Genomic DNA, 22,774 nt, shown 5'->3' with positions numbered 1-22,774 from the left:
GAATTTTACCTGCCGGTCGTGCCTGGAGAGTGCTGATGGTTTAAGGGAGCTTGTGAAAGAGTCACTCGTCACACTAGACTATATGATTACATGGAAATAACATAGGCTGTAACTGCCAAAATCATCAAAAGCATTTCTGCGTTTTTTTTATTTTGTAAAGAGACATTGTTAGAGGTACAAATCCACATTTGAAAACTGATTCACAATTTCAAGCATTACTTTTTTGGGGTTTACTGGTTGTTCTGTTCACTCATAGGCCTTTTTAATGTGAATATACAACTGTAAATTTCTTTTCAAAATACATTTTTGGTAGCCTTTCTTGTTTCGTTTCTCCAATCGTTGTTAAAAGCCCTTGTATGACTACTTAATTAACCTACCGCCGCTTTTACACAATTCTGCAGGCATTACCAACGTAACAAATAGTAGCTTATACAAACACTCCAATTTCAGATATATTTAAACACTGCTTAACAAAGCGTCTGTGTAGTTCTTAAATACAATTCTCATATAATTTTATAATACAATAAATGTTCATGAATACAGAAATATATTTAATATGCTTAATATAAATTTGACAACAGAAAAAGCAGAAGTGCCCAGTTGATAGGAATATCTGGGTTAAAAAAAAAAAAGCAAAACAGGACCCAGTACAGGAACAGACAGGAAGCACTTATAAGTACATAGATATATTTTAATACTACAACCTTTTAAGGAATATCACACTAGGCAAGATTGCTGTTGGTCTGAATGGTCTGAATGACAGCTGTGCTGATATTCAGACAGTGAGTGTGATATAACTTTTATACAGCAGTTTAACAAGTGACAGTATCTGTGGAGTAACAGTGATTCCCCCTCCTTGCTAAAAGAGTTCTGTAATCACTATTTGATTTTACATTTCCCAATCCCACTAGCTGAGGATTTTAGTCGTACCAGAATTGGAATTTCAATCTCCAGGTTCAACTGCAGATAATTAACGCACACAATTAGCTTGGATTCTAAAATATCAGACTTGCTATATGGTATTGAAGTAGATCTTGTCTTTGTGTATGGATACATGGTTTCTGAGGTAAAAATTCTGGTAACTCACTTACTGATCCAAGTCAAAGGAAGGACAGACAAGTAGAAGGTAAACATTTCAAGGCTTGCCTACGCAGCTAGTGCTTTTGAAATCTTGATTTCAAGGATGGTAAATTCATCTGATATTTTTGCAATTGCATAGCTTGTTTTACACAAATTATGAGCTTCATTCCCAGTTCCAGATTATTGCTCAGAGCTGCTGGCATTATTTCTTCAGCCTCACACAATGAGGCAATGCGCCTTGGTTAACAATCTGTAAAGTTACACAGCATGACAGTGAGGACTGGACACTTTTTAAAAAAGGATTTTAGAAAAATCATCCAGGACAGCGTTCCGACATGTAGTGCAATTCCAGTTGGGGGACCAGAGTCCTGTCTTGTGGTCCTTTCTCAATCCCAGCCTTCTTTCACTCCCACTTTACTACCTGTTAAGTCCTGTCCCAAGAAAAGTAAGCATGCCCAAAATAAATCTAAACATATAGATAAATTAAAAAAGAAGAAAATGCATCTAGACAGTTTTCAGCTTTGAGGTCTTTTTCAATATAAACATGCTTCATGGTGCTTTATCAGATTTGTTGTCAAGTTTGTGTCATTTTTACTCACAGCACAACTTGATTCTTTCATACAAAGGTGCTGTAATCCACAGGTACCAAATTGGCATGCCTTATGGTTTTTCTCAACAAATGAGTGATTTAATGAGTGACGTCCTCAAAATGAGACTGCGAAGCGAGGAAAATTGTGAAATTTGCTCAAACTCAAAAAATAAAAAACATTCTTCATGAGCACAAAATCCTCAACACACTTAGCGAAGCTTATACTTAAATCCTAGTGTGACACCAGGCATCTGGGTGTTGCTCTGTGCCTCTTCTCGGGCAGGAGAATGAGTTTGTTTTGCGTCTTTTTTCACATAATTGATCCTGAGGTTGTGTTTACAAAAAGATTGCCAGGATAATGTCCCTTAATGACTTAAATTTTGGCTGACGTGATGATGGCATTGTCCTCGTTGAGTTAATGTGGCTTCGGGCGCCATTCTTGTGTTCCTATGTTAACACACACCTCGTTGTTAGTGACACAGAGGCCAAAGATGAACTCAGAAAAGTGGGTCACATAAGAAACTTTATAAATTTAGACAAGAGGGGTTTAGCACTGAAAGTAGGGATGACTACGTAGTCCTCATATTTGTCTTGGTGCATACAGACTGGTAGCAGTCAGTATTGTTGTTTCTTTCTTTCCTGTTTCCTCAGACAGTGACCTCCATCTTGCTGTTGGTCTGGTAGGCCTTAAGTTTGGGATGTGGCTGATACAGTGGTTGTCCCCCATAGCCTGTGGGCTGGGAGAGGAACTCCGGTAGTGTTTCTGCGCTGTACTGTCTCCTGCTGCTGTTGGTCTGACGGCGAGTGGAGTGCCCTGGGTGCGAGGTCTGCCGGTGGACATGTCTTTGTCCAGAATCCCAAGCTTGAAAGGCTGAGCTGGAAAGCTGAGGGTGGGTGGTGGTTTTTGGGATGCGGGTCCTCTCCAACTGGTTGGTTGGGATTGAGATCGAAAGGGGGGAATGGATGTCATGGGAAGGGAGGACCTGGTGGAGATAGGACTTGTCTTTCGGATGCATCTGCATTGGTTGGAAAGGTGCAGGAGGGGAATGATGCTGAGAGAAATCCATTAGTGGATAACTTTTGTAGTAGCCCCTGCTTGCAGTATCGGCTGTAAGGGAGAAGAAGAAATGGAAAATGTTCAAGAGGGCACCCAGATCGTAAATGGTGGTTAACATTTACAAACATTTACATTGTACAATTATAACTGAGCTGCAGCAGGAACATTTATAGTGAAGCTTCAGTCTTTATGTGGCTACTTAGAGATGGGAGGAAAGTTTATATTCCAATGTGTTTTGTAATAGAGAAAATTTGCATTTTCCAAAAAGCTTTTGGCATTCTCATTCTGCAAAGTATCTCAACAGAACACAATAGTTAAATTGTAATGTGTACACAAGTTTGTTGGGGAATGCGAAAGTTTCGCGAACTAATGCAAAATTTCTTGTGAGAATGCAAATGTTTTGTGTGTGATGCTAAATTTCTCTGGGTAACATGAAAGTTTTGTGACTGAATGCAGTTAGGGGAACACAAGAATTCTGAAAACGAATTCAATGTTTCTTGGGGGAATGTAAAAGTTTTGCATGTATTCTGTTCAAAAGTCCTGCAAGCAAACACAGTTTCTTAGGGCAACACAAACATTTTGTGAGCAGATAATTTTTCCATCACCATGTATTATGGGCTGCATGTCTGTCTGGCTACATTACATATTTGAAGGATTAAATGCATGCTATGTAACACCACTGTCTTTTGGAGCATGTGCAGAATGGTGAGGCCAACTGTTATACAATTAACATCTATACATGTTGGATGAAGATTGCATTGTCTAGGTCCGACTTCACAAAAACAGACTGGTATGATTTGTTCATTCTATCCCAGATGTTTAGATGGCATTTTAAAGCTATTTATTTTTGATAGCCCAAATGAAAGACATTTAAAGGCCATGTACACATAATCTACATAAACAAAATCTTTTTTAAAAGTCTCATCAAAGAACAAATAAAATAATGTGCATCACTGGAAATTCGTCCAGTGCTACCATGAGTTAAATGTATCAACTTTCAGTCAAGTTTTAATGAAGCACATGAAACAGCAGTGTCTGTATTCCTGTTGAGATGTCCTGTGAGAGCTTGTCTATTTTATTAAACACTTTGCCTTTATAGACTGAAATGTTTAAAGGTCATTTCTCGGACACGAGTTAGCTCTCTTGTCACGGTATTTACCTGCGAGCTCTGTCTCGTCGCATTAATGTCTGCCAGCTACACTTGTTCTGTTTATTCTTGCATTGCAGTAAATCATGACATTTTAGAAGGTGTGTACATGTATAAAGTGACACATTATATATATGATCTTAGCCTCATCAAATCCAGCATCAAATTTAAAATCTGATGTCAGATGGCGTTTTTTTTTCTCGAGTACTTTACTTTTGCCATTTTTCTCGTTCATTACTTTCTTTTTGCTACAAAGTGATTCAAGCAGATGACTTCTGAAAATCCTCAAACTTACTCCAAAGGCTGTATTGTCATTATGCATCATCATCATCATCATCCTCATCAAGGTATGCTGATGATTGAAGACCATCCCGGCATTGGATCTTTGTTTGGTAACAGTCAGATAAAGACATGTTCATATGTGTAAGTAGCTAGTAATGTGTATGCATTATGTATGTGACATTGTCACTGAATCAGTGTGGTCTAAACACTATTGGCTTAACATGTTCCCAGAATGTAGGGCAGGCTAATGCTCCTGCCTAAAAGTTAATGGACTACAAGGAGCACCTCTCAATCTGACAGCTCTCTTTTTAAAATGTTTAATTCTTTGGCTAAATGCAATAAGATCTGTTTATTATTTGTTTATTAAACTTGAGAAAACTAGAACAGAAACTTGTTGCTTTCACTCATAAAACCTATTTTTCTGTGTCGCTATCGTATATATGTTGTTTATAGTGAATAATAAAAGCATCAATCTGAATGTAAATGTAAACATGAGGCTTAGACTGAAAATAAAACTGAATTCCACTCTTTATACTTCTTTTGTCATTTTAAAGGTTGGATAAGGCTAAAAATTCAGTAGAAAATAATAGCATTGTAAGGATTGTGTGTGTAAATCTGACAAAACACGTGAATATGCATATCTGTCTGATTGTGTAGTCCCCAGAAACTGAGTACCTGGGGTGAAACAGAGTAACCTTGTAGTGCCCCAACTGTGGTCCTCACCACACCAGAGGGCTTCCCTGATTCTGTCAGTCAAACTTAGGGACTATTATTTATGGCATCCAGCAGAGCATGAAATAATTCAACATCTGTGAATGAAGTGTGCTTGTGAGCATAGTAACATGCCATGGTTCTTACCAACTGCTTTCAGAGAGTTGTACTTATTCAGTGCCAGGCCTTGTATACTGAGGTTGCTTTGAGGATGAGAGAGTCCGGCAGATGTGCCAAAAGAGAAGCCAGCATTGTTTAGATGGTACTGCTCTGGAATAATGAAGAATGGTAGAAGAACATTAAAAAAGACTGTCTGTATGTGATTACATCAGTATTGTGTGTATGAATATGTGAGTATTTCATACATATATATATATATATATATATATATATATATATATATATATATATACACAGTAAAGACCAAAAGTTTGGAAACATTACTATTTTTAATGTTTTTGAAAGAAGTTTCTTCTGCTCATCAAGCCTAGTAAAGACATTTATAATGTTACAAAAGACTTCTATTTCAAACAAATGCTGTTCTTTTAAACTTTCTATTCAAGTACATTAAAAAATGTATCACAGTTTCCACAAAAATATTAAGCAAAACTACTGTTTTCAACATTGGTAATGATTAAAGTCAGCATATATTAGAATGATTTCTGACAGATCATGACACTGAAGACTGGCGTAATGACTGCTGAAGTTTTGCCGTCACAAAGTTATTTCAAAATTGTAATAATATTTCACAATATTACAGTTTTTTTTCTATATTTTAGATTAGATAAACGCATACGAAACATTACAAATCTTACTAATTTTTTAAAGTAATGAAATTATAATGAATATATATAAAGGTTCGTGTTTGAAATACCAGTTTTCCCCTATATAAGAATGCCATTTTACTTTCAGGCGAGACCATTCATTTAGCTTAAACTACACGTACAATATGCAGAAAAACATGCTGTGTTTGTGTTTGAGTCACTTTGTAGAACTGCAATAGAGACCTATTTAAATCTGTTCTATATGCAGTGACCCTATATTGACCACTGAGATGTGGTTTAGTCTGAATGACCTATTTCTCCTTGTAAGCTGTGGGTGACAGCACAGGAAGGACATTGATGCAATTAATGAACATTAGATGTTGCTTTCCTTCTTTCCTGTTTGTTCCATTACTCATTAGTCACATTTCATTTGTGTTGAAAGATGTGGACAGCTGTTCTTTTAGGGGGAATGTGTTACTCATTCTGAAATCCCCCTGCAATCACTTAGTGTTTTTAATGCTTTGAATGTTGCATGAAAGCCAAGAACATGTGAAATCGGATGATGTAATTCCGATGATTATTTGCATGCAGTTTACATTGGTTGAACCAAGTTTGCTCAAGATCATTTGTGATAGTACTGTGCTTTTTAGTCGCTACAGGTATAGATTAGTCTTACTCTTTTATGTTGTTAAAGGAAGTAATATCCTTTTCACCGGCTCTCTTTTCTAAACTTTGAACAACTGAGAGTGTGGTGCCCTGAGGATATTAGCTTTAATACAACATCAGCAGTGCCGTTAACCACCATTTACTATAGTGTGCCCTCCTGAAACTCTGTGCTGTGTTTGATAATGATGAAGAGTAAAGGGAGAAACTAATGAAAGGGGTTCGTCAGGGTAAAGAATCTCTCAGGGTGTAAGACTTGGCATCACAAAGAGAAATCAAACCAGATTGTTCGTAAGATGAAGTGTATTTGATGTAATTGTATGAGAAGGATGGAAAAAAGAGGGTCCTGTCCTCTGTGCACGTTAATGTCTTCATTAGGTTTTTCTGACTAGACCTTTGAAGTCAAAGTCATCGTCAGGGAGTCCAGAGGGGTAATAGCTTTTGATGCATTATGTAATGTTTTAAGGCTGTGTGCATTGCGTACTGAGAATTTTAGCTTGATATTAATAAAGTCATGCATATTACCAAAGCCGTTGCCACAGTTTTCATATTCCCGAAGGTCCTAAAGTACAGCATTATTGCCCTCCATGCGACCATGAGCATACATTGTGAAATCTAATGTAGGATAAAATGTTATCAAAAATAACTGATGAAGCATTATGATTTACAACAGGGATCCCACACCCACAAACAAAAACTGTTTAAAACATGAAAAAAAAAAATATTTAGTTGAAATGAAGCTGAAATAAAATAACATAAAATAGAAATATAAGATAAAAAAAACTTAAATGAAAATTAGAAATGCTAAAGTGAAACTAAAATAAAATAAATATAGAGTAAATCTAAATAGAAATCAAATAAAATGACAAGCACATAACAAAATTAATAACACTTAAAGTAAAATTAGAATCAAAGCTGATGTAAATCAAGCTAATTCAAAATATGAATAAATACTATATATATATATATATATATATATATATATATACATGATCGGTACTTAAATTATGTTAATGGTCAGAAATTATTTTGCTTAATATATGGGTGTAGGAGCGCACAATGATCACTTCCGACAAAAAATAAATAAAGAAAAAACTTTCCTGCAGCGCCCCAAGGGATTTTCTGCCTTAGGCAACTGCAGTCACCTATGCCACGAGCTGGCATACATGTATAATATTCAAGATTGCTCTCAATATTAATCTTCAAGTAAATATTTTTCATAAAATATGATAAATATATTAAGTATAAAAAAATATTTAAAAAGCAGAAATTAAACATCTTTGGAGCCGATATAGACTTCTGGTGGTTAATAAAATACAATAAATATTATATTCTGTAAAATATATTATGTAATATATGTTAAAATAATGTAACAATAACTTTTACAGCCCACAAGTCTCAGCGCAGTCTATAGCCATTTTATCCATCCATAACTATGTCACATTTTTCCAAAAGCATCTATGTTACGACTGTGGTAATATTATGTTGCAAACTACGGATGGATTTTAAAGTGAGTTACCATTTAGCTGAGGTTTGGCTTCAGGGACAGACTGATGTGTAACTCAAAACAAAATGAGCCCAAAAGTGAAACCTCATGTCCATATAAACTCAGATATAAACATCTTGCCAGTCATATTTGGAAATGGCAATGTAAATTGAATGGGGGATTGAGAATGTGCAGAAGAGATGCACTAATATGGGACGGGGTGGCATCTGTGTATCTGTGTGTCATTGTTCATGCTCTTCATTGAAGTGCCACCATCTCCCACTATGAGGGACTGTTGTGTATGTTCTTAGCCCTGAAGCAATAGAGACGTCTGTGATGCTGTAGCGTGAGGTGTGTGTGTGTGTGTGTGTGTAGTGGCATATAAAAACAAAGCCTGAAATGCCGGAGGCAGAGAATTAAAGAGCGGACTGCATAAGGGGAGATCTAAAATTGGACTGTTCGTCTTTGTGTATGAAACTGCCATGCCATAACACGTGCTCACATAAACACACATGCTGTGTGCGGTTTACAAGCAACTATAACTGATATTAGCCTCGGCGGTCTTTGACTGGATCCCTGTTATTTAACATCTTCTGTCACACTCTTAAAAATAAAGGTTCCAGAACATAAGGCCATTTTGAATGCCATCACAGAACCTTTCAGGGAAAAGTTCTTAAAATAACCATTTTATTCTTAATGTGAAGAACATTTCAATAATCTGAAGACCCTTTTTTACACTATAAATATCCAGAATTGTCCTATTGGTGTTAAAGGTTCTTAATGGAACCATAAATGCCATTAAAGTAAGGTAGTATTTTCACTATGGCTGATTATGCTTGCAAAATTACAGTAAACAATTATTTGTGGCTTTATGCAGTTTGGTACAATAGAGAATGAAGAGAAAGTACAAATGATGCAAATGAATGAAAGAATATGATACAATAACAGTTCCAGAGGGCAGTTTTGCAGTGATGCCATATGACAATCATTAGAGAAAGAACCTTTTTAGTGAACTGGTTTTAAAACAACCATTTTTTCCTAGTGTGAAGAACCTTTCAAAAGTCTAAAAACCTTTTTCAAACTGCTTTTATTTTCATATTAAACAGACATTTACAGGTATCACTCCGTTAAGTGCTCTCACAATGATATGTTATATTAATTAAATTAATAATACATTTATATTTGTATTAATACACATGGGTGTATTATTAGATGCATGCATATTACACAAACATATAGTAATTTTATACTTCATTTATTTACAGTATTATATTATGGCATTAAACTTCACTAAAGGCGTCTTTATACAGTTACAGTAAGGCTGCTCTGTGCCTGCACAAAATTCAGTGAAAAGGCACAATGACTAAATTATGCCTGTTTAGACCGACCTCAGCACCTAGGATCAAAGTATACAGTTGTGATTGCTGTCTAAATGCATTTAAGCCACCTCTGAGCCACCTCTCAGTGTGTGTAAAGGCACCTAAAGGCCACTTCAGAAGCACTTCTGTGCCATCTTTGCAGTGTAAATATGCAACTCAACTTTCATCTGTGTATCAATTGAAGTGAACATCTACAGATATATACTGTGCTCAGGAAGCAGAGACCAGTGAATCATTCAGTGATAAATTGTTCACAGGAATTTTTATTAAATAGTAAATAGGGTTCATGTTGATTTCATATTGACAAAAATGAAAGGGACCTATGGGGCTAAATGTGATGTACCACTATTGGTGCCATAATAAATAATGTCTTATTCAGGCTTCTTGTGATCACACAGCCTCAGGCCCTTTAACCAACTAGTGCTCATCACACTGGCTCTTCCAGGCAGTGTGGCGGTTTATTATATCCAATAATGGAAGCCAACATGAAGACATGTCTTTTGAACCCTGGCATTGAATATCACCTTCCCAGTGCAAGACCTAGAATTACACAAGCGCTATAATCTTCACACCATTACTGAAGATGCGGAGAGATGTGTACAGTCACATCGCTAAAGCCTCTAAGAACTGTGGAGGAAACTTAAATCCTCCTCATAAAGAGGAGAGGAAAGTGTGCCGCTTAAGCCTGGCACAGGCTCTGGTTATCAACATAAACCCCACATCAACTGTCGGTCTGAAGCCCGCTGCATCTCACGCCTGTGTAAATCCACCGAGTGGAATCACTGATGAGACGACCTCACTTGAGTTTATAGATGAGTAAGAAAATGGGGTTACAGATGTATTTTCCTCTGCCTCTTGAGGAGAAATGGAAATGGAAAAGAAAATGAGGGAGAAACCCAAAGATAAAAAGGGAGGCATAGAAAGAAACAGAGGGGAAGTAGGGAGTCAGTTTATCTAGATCAATAGATCTATATATGAAGAGTTTGGTTCCAAAACACAATAAATCCATTGTGATTTACTTGAGTAAAAATGTGTTTTCTTTACCAAGAAAGTGGTAAGATGAAAACCTCTATTTTCTGTTTTAAACGTTCACATAGCTTCTTTAGGTTATAATAACATTAAAAAAAAAATTCAAATCCAGGTTCTGTTTTCAACGATTTAATATAACATTTTATATATTTTTTCTCAAAATGCAATAAATCCATTCAATCAATGTGAAAGTTATTTTTCAGATTGAAACCTATGAAAATACACAACATAGTGAGCTGATCCACATACTGTATGACAGCCTCTGAACTTGGTCAATATTAATCTAATATAAAGGCACTGGACTAAAAATACATCCATCAGTCATTCCATTGCAGTCATATAAATTAATTACAACAATAAAATAAAATTTCATCATGAACAAGAAAATGAACAACAACATCACATTAGACCACAGAAATCATATTTCCCTTACATTCAACTTCCAAAACTGCATTAATCTTTGCCATGTTACATTCATTTAGTTGACTAGTGCTAAGTGCTGTATAAAAAAAAGAAAAAAAAACATAAATGGCATTAATAAAAAGACTACCACTGACAAGCTACTCAATATCGCCTGCATAATCGAATGTGATTCATCTAATGAACGCAATATAGCATAGCTTGTCAGTGATCTACGGCTCTGTGTATTAAATGCATCTGAATAATTTCCATCTGAAAGCACATGATGGAGATTTAACGGAACTGTTCAAGGCAGGGTAAGCGATTTCTGGTAGACAAATGTTGACATTTGAAATCACCAAAATAAACACACCCCTGCCCCGAAAGGTTCTCGCCTCTATTTTGACAGCTCCGCCACACACATAAGCAACCCAGACAACAATTAGTTCTGTGAAACAAAGCAAAACCAATACACCATGTCTACTCGGGACGTGGCGAAATATTATAGAACTCGTTATAATCTTTGATGCTGTCTACAGTACACTATATACAGTATATATTATTCTCATTAAAAGAGTTTTCTTTATTTTCATGACTTTGAAAATTGTAGAGTCACACTGAAGGCATCATGGGCTATTTGACCAAGAAGGAGAGTGATGGGGTGCTGCGCCAGATGACCTGGCCTCCATAGTCACCGGACCTGAACCCAATCGAGATGGTTTAGGGGTGAGCTGGACCGCAGACAGAAGGCAAAAGGGCCAACAAGGGCTAAGCATCTCTCGGGGAACTCCTTCAAGACTGTTGGAAGACCATTTCAGGTGACTACCTCTTGAAGCTCATCAAGAGAATGCCAAGAGTGTGCAAAGCAGTAATCAAAGCAAAAGGTGGCTACTTTGAAGAACCTAGAATATGACATATTTTCAGTTGTTTCACACTTTTTTGTTATGTATATAATTCCATATATAATTCCACATGTGTAAATTCATAGTTTTGATGCCTTCAGTGTGAATCTACAATTTTCATAGTCATGAAAATAAAGAAAACTCTTTGAATGAGAAGGTGTGTCCAAACTTTTGGTCTGTACTGTATATATATATATATATATATATATATATATATGGTCTACACTGGATGCGGCGTGGTGGGACACGACAAATCCTTGACAGAAAAATGCTGCTGCAGTCTATTTTTGATGCATTGACACAAAAAACACAAATTGACAAAGTGATTTTTAATTGCCGCTTTGTTGAGTCCAGTTTTGAAAGACTTTAGCTGTTGCAGTGTGGCACGCAACTGATATTGAGAAGCAACAAAAAAACCTCAGTGTTCGATCGTAGGCCTTCCACTCCTTGAGTTCTCTCCAGTTTTCTCCAACGACATTTATACGGGTCCTACTTCTTGCCTTAAGCCTTCTTTTTTTCCACAGATATTTTTCTCTTTTGTTTGTTATCCGCCATCTCTATCTTTCTGTTGCTTGTCTCAGCTAATCTCCATCCTGTAGACTGAACACTCTCTCCACCTCATGAGTAGACACGCCCCTTTCTGCTAATTGGCTACAAGTTTGTTTTGCTATTTAGCCCGAATCAGTTTTCCAAAGCGTTTTTGAAAAATCGTTTACCCTGCCTTTAATTACAGAACTGGCTTTACTGATGAGATGCACATCACAATCGCATGCGATTTATCATGCAGCCCTTTTTTGTTGATCACAAAGTACAAAGTAGATGAGGAAAACTAGGATGCCAGGTGTATTCAAAGCGCCACCATTACTGTCTAGAGTGCATGGAATGGTGTGCTGTGATTGGTGGAGAGGATATATCACATTCTGCAAAAAAGGGAGACTGTCGTTTGTCCTGGTTTGGAAAAAAAGGGAGAAAACATGACCTAATAATGCTGCGAATATCGCAAAATGTAAAATTTAATTTTTAATACAGACCAGATACAGTTTTTGGCGGAAACGCAAAAAAAAAAAAATTCATTTTGAAATCTCTTCATATACAGTATATAATGTTGTCCAATATATTATTTAATGATCTACAGAGGAAACAACAGGTTTGAAATGACATGAGGGTGAGTAAATTATGACAGAAATATGTGAACTGTCCAATTAAGATGGGGCACAATTGTAATAGCTCAATGGTTTTTTTGTGGAACATTTCAGGATTCAAAACTACAACCATTTATTTTCCAGCCATTCATTCTCTATGAGTAAACTCATGCACTTCATTTAATTATTTAGTTTTGTATTTGTTGATTTATTTGCTATTAACACGAGCAGAAAGAAGTGAGCAGCTGTGAGACAGTTATTCAGAGTGTGTGTTGCCTTGCAATACTATTTGGAAGTCAGCCCCTTGGGAAACAGTGTGAGCAGACATGTACAAAGATGATGCATCCATAAATGAAGAATATTTAGCGATAGATATTTGTTATGTTTATATGTAGGGAAAACAGCAGAATAAGTGATCTCACCACTGCGGCTGCGAAGCATCCTGGCAGAGATACCATTTGCTCCAATAGATGTTGTGCTGCTCAGAGCTCCATCCACAGGACTCAGCTCCCCACCTGGCTGCTTCAGCAACTCCTGCAGAGTCCTGTGAGGAGACAAGAATAATCATTTACCCAACCATTATTTCCAACAGGGATGTCATTCTGAATTAAACTGAGAATACGTCTTTATTAATCATTTAATTCTGAATGTAAACTGATGTAGCAAACGGGCACTATAGAATTGAAGTTCTCAAAAGTATTCAAGGAAATCTAATTAAAATGATATTTTTAAATTTATAAACAAAGTACCTCAAAAGTTTGAGGTAGGTAATTATTATTATTTATTTATTTATTTATTTTTAATAAAGTGACTTTGTGCTCACAGAGGTTGCATATATTTGATCAAAAATACAGTAACAGTAATATGGAAAATTATTACAATTTAAAAATAACTGTTATATGTTTGAATATATTTTAAAATGTAACTTATTCCTGCTTAATTTTCAGCAGCCATTACTCCAGTCTTCAGTGTCACATGATACCTTAGAAAACATTCTAATATGCTGATATTGTGCTCAAGAAAAATGTCTTAATATTCTTATGTTGAAAACATTTGTGGTGGCTACTGTTTTGTGGAAACAATAATACTTTTTTCAGGATTAAATAAATAACTAAATAAAAGTATCAGTTTCTTTAAGAAAAAGCTACGTCTATACTGAAAGAAATGAGAAATCTTCTATTTTTTTTATTTTTATTTTTACAATTTTATTGTTTCTTATAAATGTATAATATAACAGGAAATTAGAGGAGGGAGATTAGGACATGACCCAGACTGGGTTCAAATTTGCGGTTAACAACACTTGGCATCCACAGGACTGCCTGTTTTCGAGGGCCGTGTTGCTTACTCTTGTTCAAGATCTCACAAACCCATTCCTGCATCCCTGGGTCCTCCTTCAAATCATTGACACCCCATTACTGCTCTATTTCCTATTGCCTGCACTTGTATCCCTGGTGAGGTCTCTAATTCTGTCCAACACCCTTTAACCAACAAGGGACTGTGATGTGATCTAATGTGATAGTCAAGCACAAGCGCAATGGCCCTTGGCCAGCCAATGCCAATGGCAGTAGGCCACTGTGGCCTAAGAAGAACAACACATTAAAAAGGCATGAGGATATATTCACCCTGGTGATGACATTTTTAATGGAAGACAGAAGAGGCATCTGCAATGGAGCAGAGAAATGGATTGCAATTATACCGGATAATGGCAGCCATTCCTGTGCTGTCTCCATTTGCATCCCACCCTAGTGCTTTTAGAATTCTCTTGAGGAAAGTAGAACTGAACTCAAATTAGATGATAAACATCATCTGTTTGTTCTAGATTTCTCAGGGGAGCTCACACCTATTGTGTATCATTGGGCTGGATGATCCTGAACAGATGTCCCCGACTTCCAGTATATACAGGTGCCTGAGCATTTTTGGTCTTTTTTGGCAGGACTGACTCAGATACAGTATAAAGGGGAGGAAATGGAATAGAAATGGTAGTAGTGTATGTTTGTAGGAACTGAAGTTCTATCTTTTAATTAATAGAACCAATCAGGTCTGCTAGAGTCTAGAATGTGTAAGCACATTAGCTAAAACTGGCTAAAACATTTGTTATAGTTATCTGAGCTGAGAAAGAGAAATCAATGACACCATTGTTGTTAGATTTTATTAGAATAAATGTAGTTTTTCAAATATATGAAACCATGAGATGACATGGTCATATAAAAAAATATGAGATGTGAAGAAAATTTATATTTCAATATTTTTGCAGTTACTTGTTAAAAATGTTCTGTGTTTCAACAAGAAACTTTGCATTCGCTTACAAAATTTTTCCATTCCCCTGAGAAATTTGCACTTGCTTCCAAAACATTCTCAGAATTTTTGTTGGGTGGAACAAAACATTTGTTAGGAAACGCAGAAAAATGTAATTATTGTTAATAGTTTTCCTCCCATCCCATATTTTTTCATGTCCTTTAGGGGCAACTTAAAATTTATTTTATTAACTTGTTTGTTTGTTGATAAATATCAAACATTACTGAAACATTATTTTGACAAATACTTAAATGGGTCTTTACCCATTCAAGTAGATAGGAACTGTATCTCTACTCTCTATTTATAGAAAGGAAAAATAAAAACGCTGTAACAATTTGTGTATCACATACATAGAAATAGCTAACTTGACTGTCAAGTGAACTGACTCGCCTTGTAGGGACTTCTAAGAACATTGTTAGTTTCCTTGTTAATCAGTACGTAAGTACGGCTTCCTTTTATATTTTTCTTAACGTCTGTCTCTCTTATCAAGTAAATATGACAGTTGCTTTTTTATATTTGTATTTTATTAAGTCCATTGTGTTTACCGGCTAATGCATTAATCTTGTAAGAGGATAGCAACCTATAATCTTTGTATGGTTGTTTTCAGTAATGTCGACATGATTGTCCTGACTGAGGGTGACTTTGAGGATGTGCCATGCTTATGCTCAGACGGGTGACTCAATCCTAACTCCTGCTGCCCTGATGTCTTACTCGCATACACTGAGTTTGAGTTCCAGAGCATGACACACATTTATTTCGCTCACAACAAAAAATACAGAATAAGGTCTGGGAGATCTGAGAACAAGGCCATCCTGGGATAACACTGCTGAGTACTTCCTGAGGGTTTCAGAAACTGTGTCCTGGCAGTGAGCCATGCTGGGTCAGAAGCAATGCTATCTGTCATGATTGCTCAATCACTATAGGGCCAATTTGTATTGTCTTCTTTCTCTCTCCATCACTAAATTGTTCTATATGATGCATTTTTGTTCTTACAAATTGCCCCAGGGTTTGCTTAATAAAGAAGCAAATAAGTAGCGAAAGTGTTTTTGTCTTGAATCCGGTCCCTGCTGTTCCTCCCGCTCACCACAGAGGTCACCTACTCACCACCGACTCCATTTACCCTCACCAGGAACTCATTAAATACTCACCTGTTGCCTACTTGACATACAATTTAAGCTGGACTCATACACACAAACGTTTTACTGTTTAGCGTTGCGGACAATACTGTTGTTTACCTTTCCTTCTTCTTTGCCTAGTCTTGCCTTGCCTGTGTCTTTGATCTTGGACTGGATTCTTGTCTTTTGTGATCATTTACTGCCTGCCCTGAACATTGCCTGTTTTCGGGTTACTCTTTTGTCTAACCCTGATGTAGCTGTTTGCCATCGTTTGGCCCTGCCTGTTCTGAATACGTTCTGTGAAATAAAGCCTACATTTGGATCGCCAACTCCGCTGTCCCACTCTCATCCATTACAGTTTTAGTCCAGATGAACTTAATGGTCTGTTTAAAGGTCTGTGGTAAGGCAAATAATATTTGTAAAATGTATTCTTCTACTCAAAGGTTTCATAATACACTAATGTGTAGGCATTCAGATTTGTTTGGCTTTGTTATTTCACTTCTTTTGCATGCATACAGATGCCTAGTAGAACCAAAAGAGCTTCACCCTTTTAATAAAGATCTGATAGCTACACTAACAGAAATTACAGAGCTATGTTTGATTCAAATGTATAATTAGTATGATTGTCTCATTTAATCATAATTATAATTACTACATAATTTATTGCAGTTGCAGTGCAGTCATCCAATGAAAGCTTATACAGGCAGCCTTGTCACATTTCCTCTGTGTGGCTGCATTTTATGTGGAATGAGATTCTGGATTTTTGGATCTGTGTTGAGTGATTTTATCAGCAATTATTCATAAGGTGCCATATCTAATCATATTGCAGAAGGAACAGCTTTATCTCACTTAATGCTACGTAGAAACAAATTCCTCTTGTAATGTGTAACCCGCAGATAACCAGTTAGTTAAATTCACATTATGCGATCCCAATAAGCACTTATGTCATTTACTTAATGTTCACAGATTCATATTAAATAATTTGCACACTATTCATATTATACTTACAGCAGAAGTAGGCATATTTTAAATTTGCAGCAAAAGTTTGGTGAATTATTTCATGGTTGTTTTTAAATCCTTGTTACCATTTTGAAACATTTTTGCTCTTTATCTTAAGCAACTTTTTGGGCATGGTAAAATCTTTACCTGCCTCAGATGTTTTTTTGTAAACATTTTTTTTTTTTTAAACATGCATGGTATTATAATGTTAAACTAAAATTAAAACAATAGAAAAACCTTTACGATAACCTTTAGAAAGAAAGAAAAAAAACATATTAAGCATGCAGAATAACATTATTGGACTTTGAACGATTAATTGCTGCTTTGAATGATTATGTAATTGTGGCATCCATAATTGTAATCGCGATTAGAAATGTGATTAATTGTGCAGCCCTAATGAAGAGTTTTCTCAGAGAGCATAGACTCTCGTGTTAACCTTAGAAGAACAGGAGGGCCTTGAAGTCACCATGATGAGAGAGAGGTTGGGTGCCAGCAGGATGCAAATGTCAGTGCACACCCACTAAGACTCAACCATGCGGGAGAGACGTCTCCAGAATCTGAGAAACCACAAAGACACACTTGTACATAAACATCAACACACAAACACACAGCGCACAGTCATGAACAGCCACATCTCATTCATGTCAAATGAGTTCAGACAGTTTAGAGCCACAGGAAAGACACAGGTTAAAATCTGACAAACAAGCTCAGGAGGAGCAGAGGGGGGATCTAAAAGAACTATAGTGTGCTTAATATTGTGGTCCTTCCTTATTCTGTCATTTTGAAACATTTTTGCTCTTTATCTTAAGCAACTTTTTGGGCATGGTAAAATCTTTACCTGCCTCAGATGTTTTTTTGTAAACATTTTTTTTTTTTTAAACATGCATGGTATTATAATGTTAAACTAAAATTAAAACAATAGAAAAACCTTTACGATAACCTTTAGAAAGAAAGAAAAAAAACATATTAAGCATGCAGAATAACATTATTGGACTTTGAACGATTAATTGCTGCTTTGAATGATTATGTAATTGTGGCATCCATAATTGTAATCGCGATTAGAAATGTGATTAATTGTGCAGCCCTAATGAAGAGTTTTCTCAGAGAGCATAGACTCTCGTGTTAACCTTAGAAGAACAGGAGGGCCTTGAAGTCACCATGATGAGAGAGAGGTTGGGTGCCAGCAGGATGCAAATGTCAGTGCACACCCACTAAGACTCAACCATGCGGGAGAGACGTCTCCAGAATCTGAGAAACCACAAAGACACACTTGTACATAAACATCAACACACAAACACACAGCGCACAGTCATGAACAGCCACATCTCATTCATGTCAAATGAGTTCAGACAGTTTAGAGCCACAGGAAAGACACAGGTTAAAATCTGACAAACAAGCTCAGGAGGAGCAGAGGGGGGATCTAAAAGAACTATAGTGTGCTTAATATTGTGGTCCTTCCTTATTCTGTCCTTCTTTTTTTACCCTCTTTCGGAAAAAAGTAAACCTGAATTAATATTTATCTGGAGGTTTTAATGAAGACTCACAACTTATACATGTTTTCAGAAATATCAAATTTTATTTTTATTGTAGTCTTTAATGTTATTTATCCTTTTGTTGTTCTGCAGTATCCAGTGCAGTGACATCAAAAACATATTTTTGTCAGTGCCAGAGGTTTTCAAATTGTTTATTAATGCCAACGACACCCAAATATGAGATATCATTTAGGCAATTATACACTTTCATGTATATATACAGACCCATTTAAACTATGTATGAAAGATACAAACAGATTGATGCTTTAGTGACAAGGATGTTTTCAAAATTGGAAATTGATTTTTTTTTGCCATCGTATTACAGCCAAAAACAATTTATTAATGAATTATCAGAAAACTATTTGCATTTCATACCGTGTATCTTTTTTTCTGCCTAGAATTTCAATATAAACTTTTAAAATATTTTTTTATTAAATGTTTATATATATATATATATATATATATATATATATATATATATATATATATATATATATAATTCAGATTCATTTGCTTAACACTTTTCATAATGTCATTGCAAAGCTTCAAAGAAAACAGTAACAAACAATATTATTGAGAGTGGCAAGGAAAAACTATTCAAGATGAAATGTAAATGTAATTTTATTTCTGTTTCTGCCACAGTATTTTACAAGCTTTTTTTATCTACAATAATCATACAACCTAATTATCTATAACCTATTATGTAACACTTTATAGGGTAAGTTGCATTTAAAATCCAGTTGTCTAAAAAAAAAATCAGTGCCAGATCCAGAAGGGCTCATGTTATATAAATGTGATACCTCAAAGATTTCAGCCCCCCGGGGCACCCATATGGCCGAGTACCCTGCCCAGCATGATAATTCTTTTCTTTAACTGTAGATGGGATACTGTATGGCACAGAATCTTGCCTTTGGCCACTGCATCCTGTTTAAGATGTGATCTGAATCATGGATTTCGGTATCACTGCTGTAATCCTCAGTGAATTATATCTCACATAATCATGACTCACATTCTGTGTTGTCTATATTGTTATGTCCTTCATTGTTCAGCAGTGACCAACTGCCTGTGCTTACATGACAAAACTATGTCTACAAAGTATAGATGGAGTGTTAACGTTGACAGATAAAACCTGCTTTTCTCTTCCCTGTTTGGCTTAAATTGGAGAGTTCTGAGGGATATGATACACTAGTGTAGCATTTAAATATTAAGACATGACTGGAAGTGGAAGTGGGAAATTATTTAGTAGCCCAATTCAATATCCATTCGACATCTGGGACAAAATGTTTTCTTTTTAATGGTGTGAATGGAAGTGCATAAATTAGTTCTCTAGAGCTGCGCAGTCTAGCAGTTGCTTCAAAAAGAGTTAATCTGTGGAGAAATTGGTTTAATCTTAAAGCAGAGTGTTAATCTCAGTAGAACTCTTAATCTTGTAAGAAGAGTTAATCTGGTGTGCAGTGTTGAGCGTGTGGGAAATGCTTTTGGAGAGGTGTTAACCTCGGAAAAGGGCTAATCTTCGGATGAGTATTTTCGTCCTCCGAATGTGTTCATCTCGATAGGCCGGTTTGCATTATTAGGTCATTTCTTGTCTAAAATGGGGTTACAGCAGAACTCTGAGAGAATTATAGATTCTCCGTTTTTTTCTTATATTGCTCATGACAGGTAATTTGATATTCAGAAAGCGATTTTGGATATTTAGAACGATGAGAACAAAAGGTTCAATTTGACGTTTGGAGGCAAAGGAACAGAGAAGGAGAACTGGGAAGTGAGACATAAGAAAGAAATATTCAAGTTGGATGGGGATAGCTTTTTAATGCATCAATGCCATGAATATTAAAATAACACTCTAAAAATGTTCTTCCGCTTTTTTTGTCTCTAGTACAGATGATTCCTAAATTCAGAAGAGATACTAATGGCTTTAGTCTTGGCTGGATGCTGTTACTTGGTTTTATACTGTATGTGATACAGATGTAAAGGCTGGCCAAAATATCCTTGACTAAAATAGCTTTGGTTAACTATTAAGTCACTATTAGCACCTTTAACATAAAAAGTGCATTAAATCGTCTGTAAGTCTTTAGCTCTGTTTCAAAACCTAGACAGCAATTTAAAACATAGCTCTGTTTCTTGTGCAAAGGCTTTTCCAAAAAATGTAGGCAGCAGCATATTTTTGTTGCTTTAAGCTGCTTTCTTTAACCCAAAATCTAAGACATCCTTACATTTTTCATTTATAGAGAAGTCAGTCCTTGTGAAAATGAAGTACGCATAATTGTGTTAAATTTGCACATGTAGTGTACTTCATAATTAAAAGTATGTTTTTAAAGAACTCTGCATGCAGATAATATTAATGCAATAAAAGTGTACTTAAAGAGAGTACACTTACATGACTGTGTTTAGTGCACTTTGTAAGAATGCTAAATTAAAAGTTTTATTTTAAAGCAGGGGTCTTCAAACTCGGCCCTGCAGTGTTTAGCTCCAACTTGCCTCAAACACACCTACCTGGAAGTTTCTAGTATACCTAGTAAGTCCCGATTAGCTGGTTTCAAGTGCGTTTGATTAGGGTTGAAGCTAAACTCTGGTTTAGACCCTTGCTTTAAAGTATTTTGATGTGTTGTCTAAAGGTGCGTTCATGATATGTCGAAATTACTGTAATTATGAGGTTTCGTACAACTCGCAATTACAATTAAAACAATTTCTGGGATGGGAATGCAGCATTACATACTAAAGCATGCTTGTAAAGTATACTTTTTACTTGATCTTTTTAACTGTATTTTGTGATTTGAAGTTACATTTAGTTTTAAATGTACTAAACTGCAACCTTATCATTACAAGTGTGTAATTACAAATACATTTAAATACAAGACAGAATTGATTAAAGTATATTTTAAAGTTTGCCATAAATGCTTGTCAGTCACTTCACATGCTTGTCACTTCAATGATATTTCAGGGTAGTTATGAATTTATGTAAAGATGTTCTTAAGTCCTACTTAAGTGGTTCAAAAAAACTAATAGCATTTAATATAAATCCAAGCTCTAAAACATTTTTATTGAATTCAAAATAACATGCAGTTGAATGTCCAAAAACATTACACTGAGTTTGCTTGCATTTACTTTTAAAATATATTTCCAGTAGATCGATAGATTTTGTAACTGAGCTCATTTCTACTCACCTGGAGTTTCTGAGGTCGTTCTGGCCTCCACGGCTCTTCTCCAGCCCCAGTTTGGTGAAGATTCCAACCAGGACCATGATGGCCACCACACCACAGATGATGTACACAATCATGTGAGTCCGATCTCGCTCATGGTCTGGCTGCACCTCAGTGTTGGTGGCCACAGGTTTTCCAGTGTTGGCCCAAATTGGAGTGTCATAGTTGGAGCAGGAGGTCTGATCCAGTCGCTGCTGACGAAACTGACAGCAGAACCGGTAGAAACAGGTGCCACAACAGTACAAGAATATACCTGCATTACAATTAAAGGGAGGGTCCCACTGACCCATGACATCATAGTAACCCCGGCAGCGGGTGCCAGTGGACGGCACAGTGTCCTCCTCCACCTCTGCAGGTGTGCTCAAAGTTGGAGGCCCCTCTGATGTCACAGAAATCAACAGAGGATCTATAGTCTGATTGGCTGTTTGGATGCCCATATCAATAGAAGTCTCGTCCTGTGCTTTAGCAGCCCGTCCCACAAAGGCAGTGAGCAGAAGATGTAGTAAAAAACTATTTCCAGCCATGTTTCGCCCAGTGATTTACCTCACTTTGAGAATGAAGATACCCAAGCATAAATGTTTAAAGAAGAATTCTGTAAAGCGCCGAATGACTTTCACACAATTACAGCTATTGTCAAAAAAAGGTTTAAAAGATTTACTTTTTATGTATTTAAAAAATATTCCATTTAAAAAAACTTTTTAAAGTTTGTGTTTTTTATGAATATTGTGATTTTTTTTTATTAATAAAAACATGCATTTTACCTAAATATAGTACAGTTTAAGCAACAAAAAAAAACCTATAAAAGGTTTTTTTTTCTATTACAGCAACATTACCTTTGTCCTTTGAGAGAGAAAATAAATACTTGGACATTTGCTGTCTTGCCCTGGTCCTTTCCAGATATGTATCTCATTTAAAGTTTCCAATCACTTGTTCAACACTTGCTCACCAGCGGTAAAACTTTCTTTTCAGTTTCCTTTTCAGTTCTGTAAACAGCAATTTACAG

The 22,774-nt window shown here is 36.1% G+C and overlaps 1 protein-coding gene across 1 annotated transcript; it reads right to left on the bottom strand.

The window, feature by feature from the left end:
• Positions 1–1,397: 1,397 nt before the first annotated feature.
• Positions 1,398–22,677, bottom strand: shisa8b (shisa family member 8b). The gene is made up of 4 exons (XM_059530235.1): positions 21,736–22,677; positions 13,053–13,174; positions 5,014–5,136; positions 1,398–2,777 (listed from the first exon to the last, which is right to left on the bottom strand). The coding sequence occupies exons 1-4, from the start codon at positions 22,293–22,295 to the stop codon at positions 2,317–2,319; spliced, it is 1,266 nt and encodes a 421-aa protein (XP_059386218.1). The 5' UTR covers positions 22,296–22,677; the 3' UTR covers positions 1,398–2,316.
• Between the last annotated feature and the right edge of the window lie 97 nt (positions 22,678–22,774).

This window comes from Carassius carassius, chromosome 39, assembly GCF_963082965.1.
Source record: "Carassius carassius chromosome 39, fCarCar2.1, whole genome shotgun sequence".
NCBI lineage: Eukaryota > Metazoa > Chordata > Actinopteri > Cypriniformes > Cyprinidae > Carassius > Carassius carassius.
Note: the sequence above shows the minus strand (reverse complement) of the source record. Positions and strands in the feature narration are given on the sequence as shown.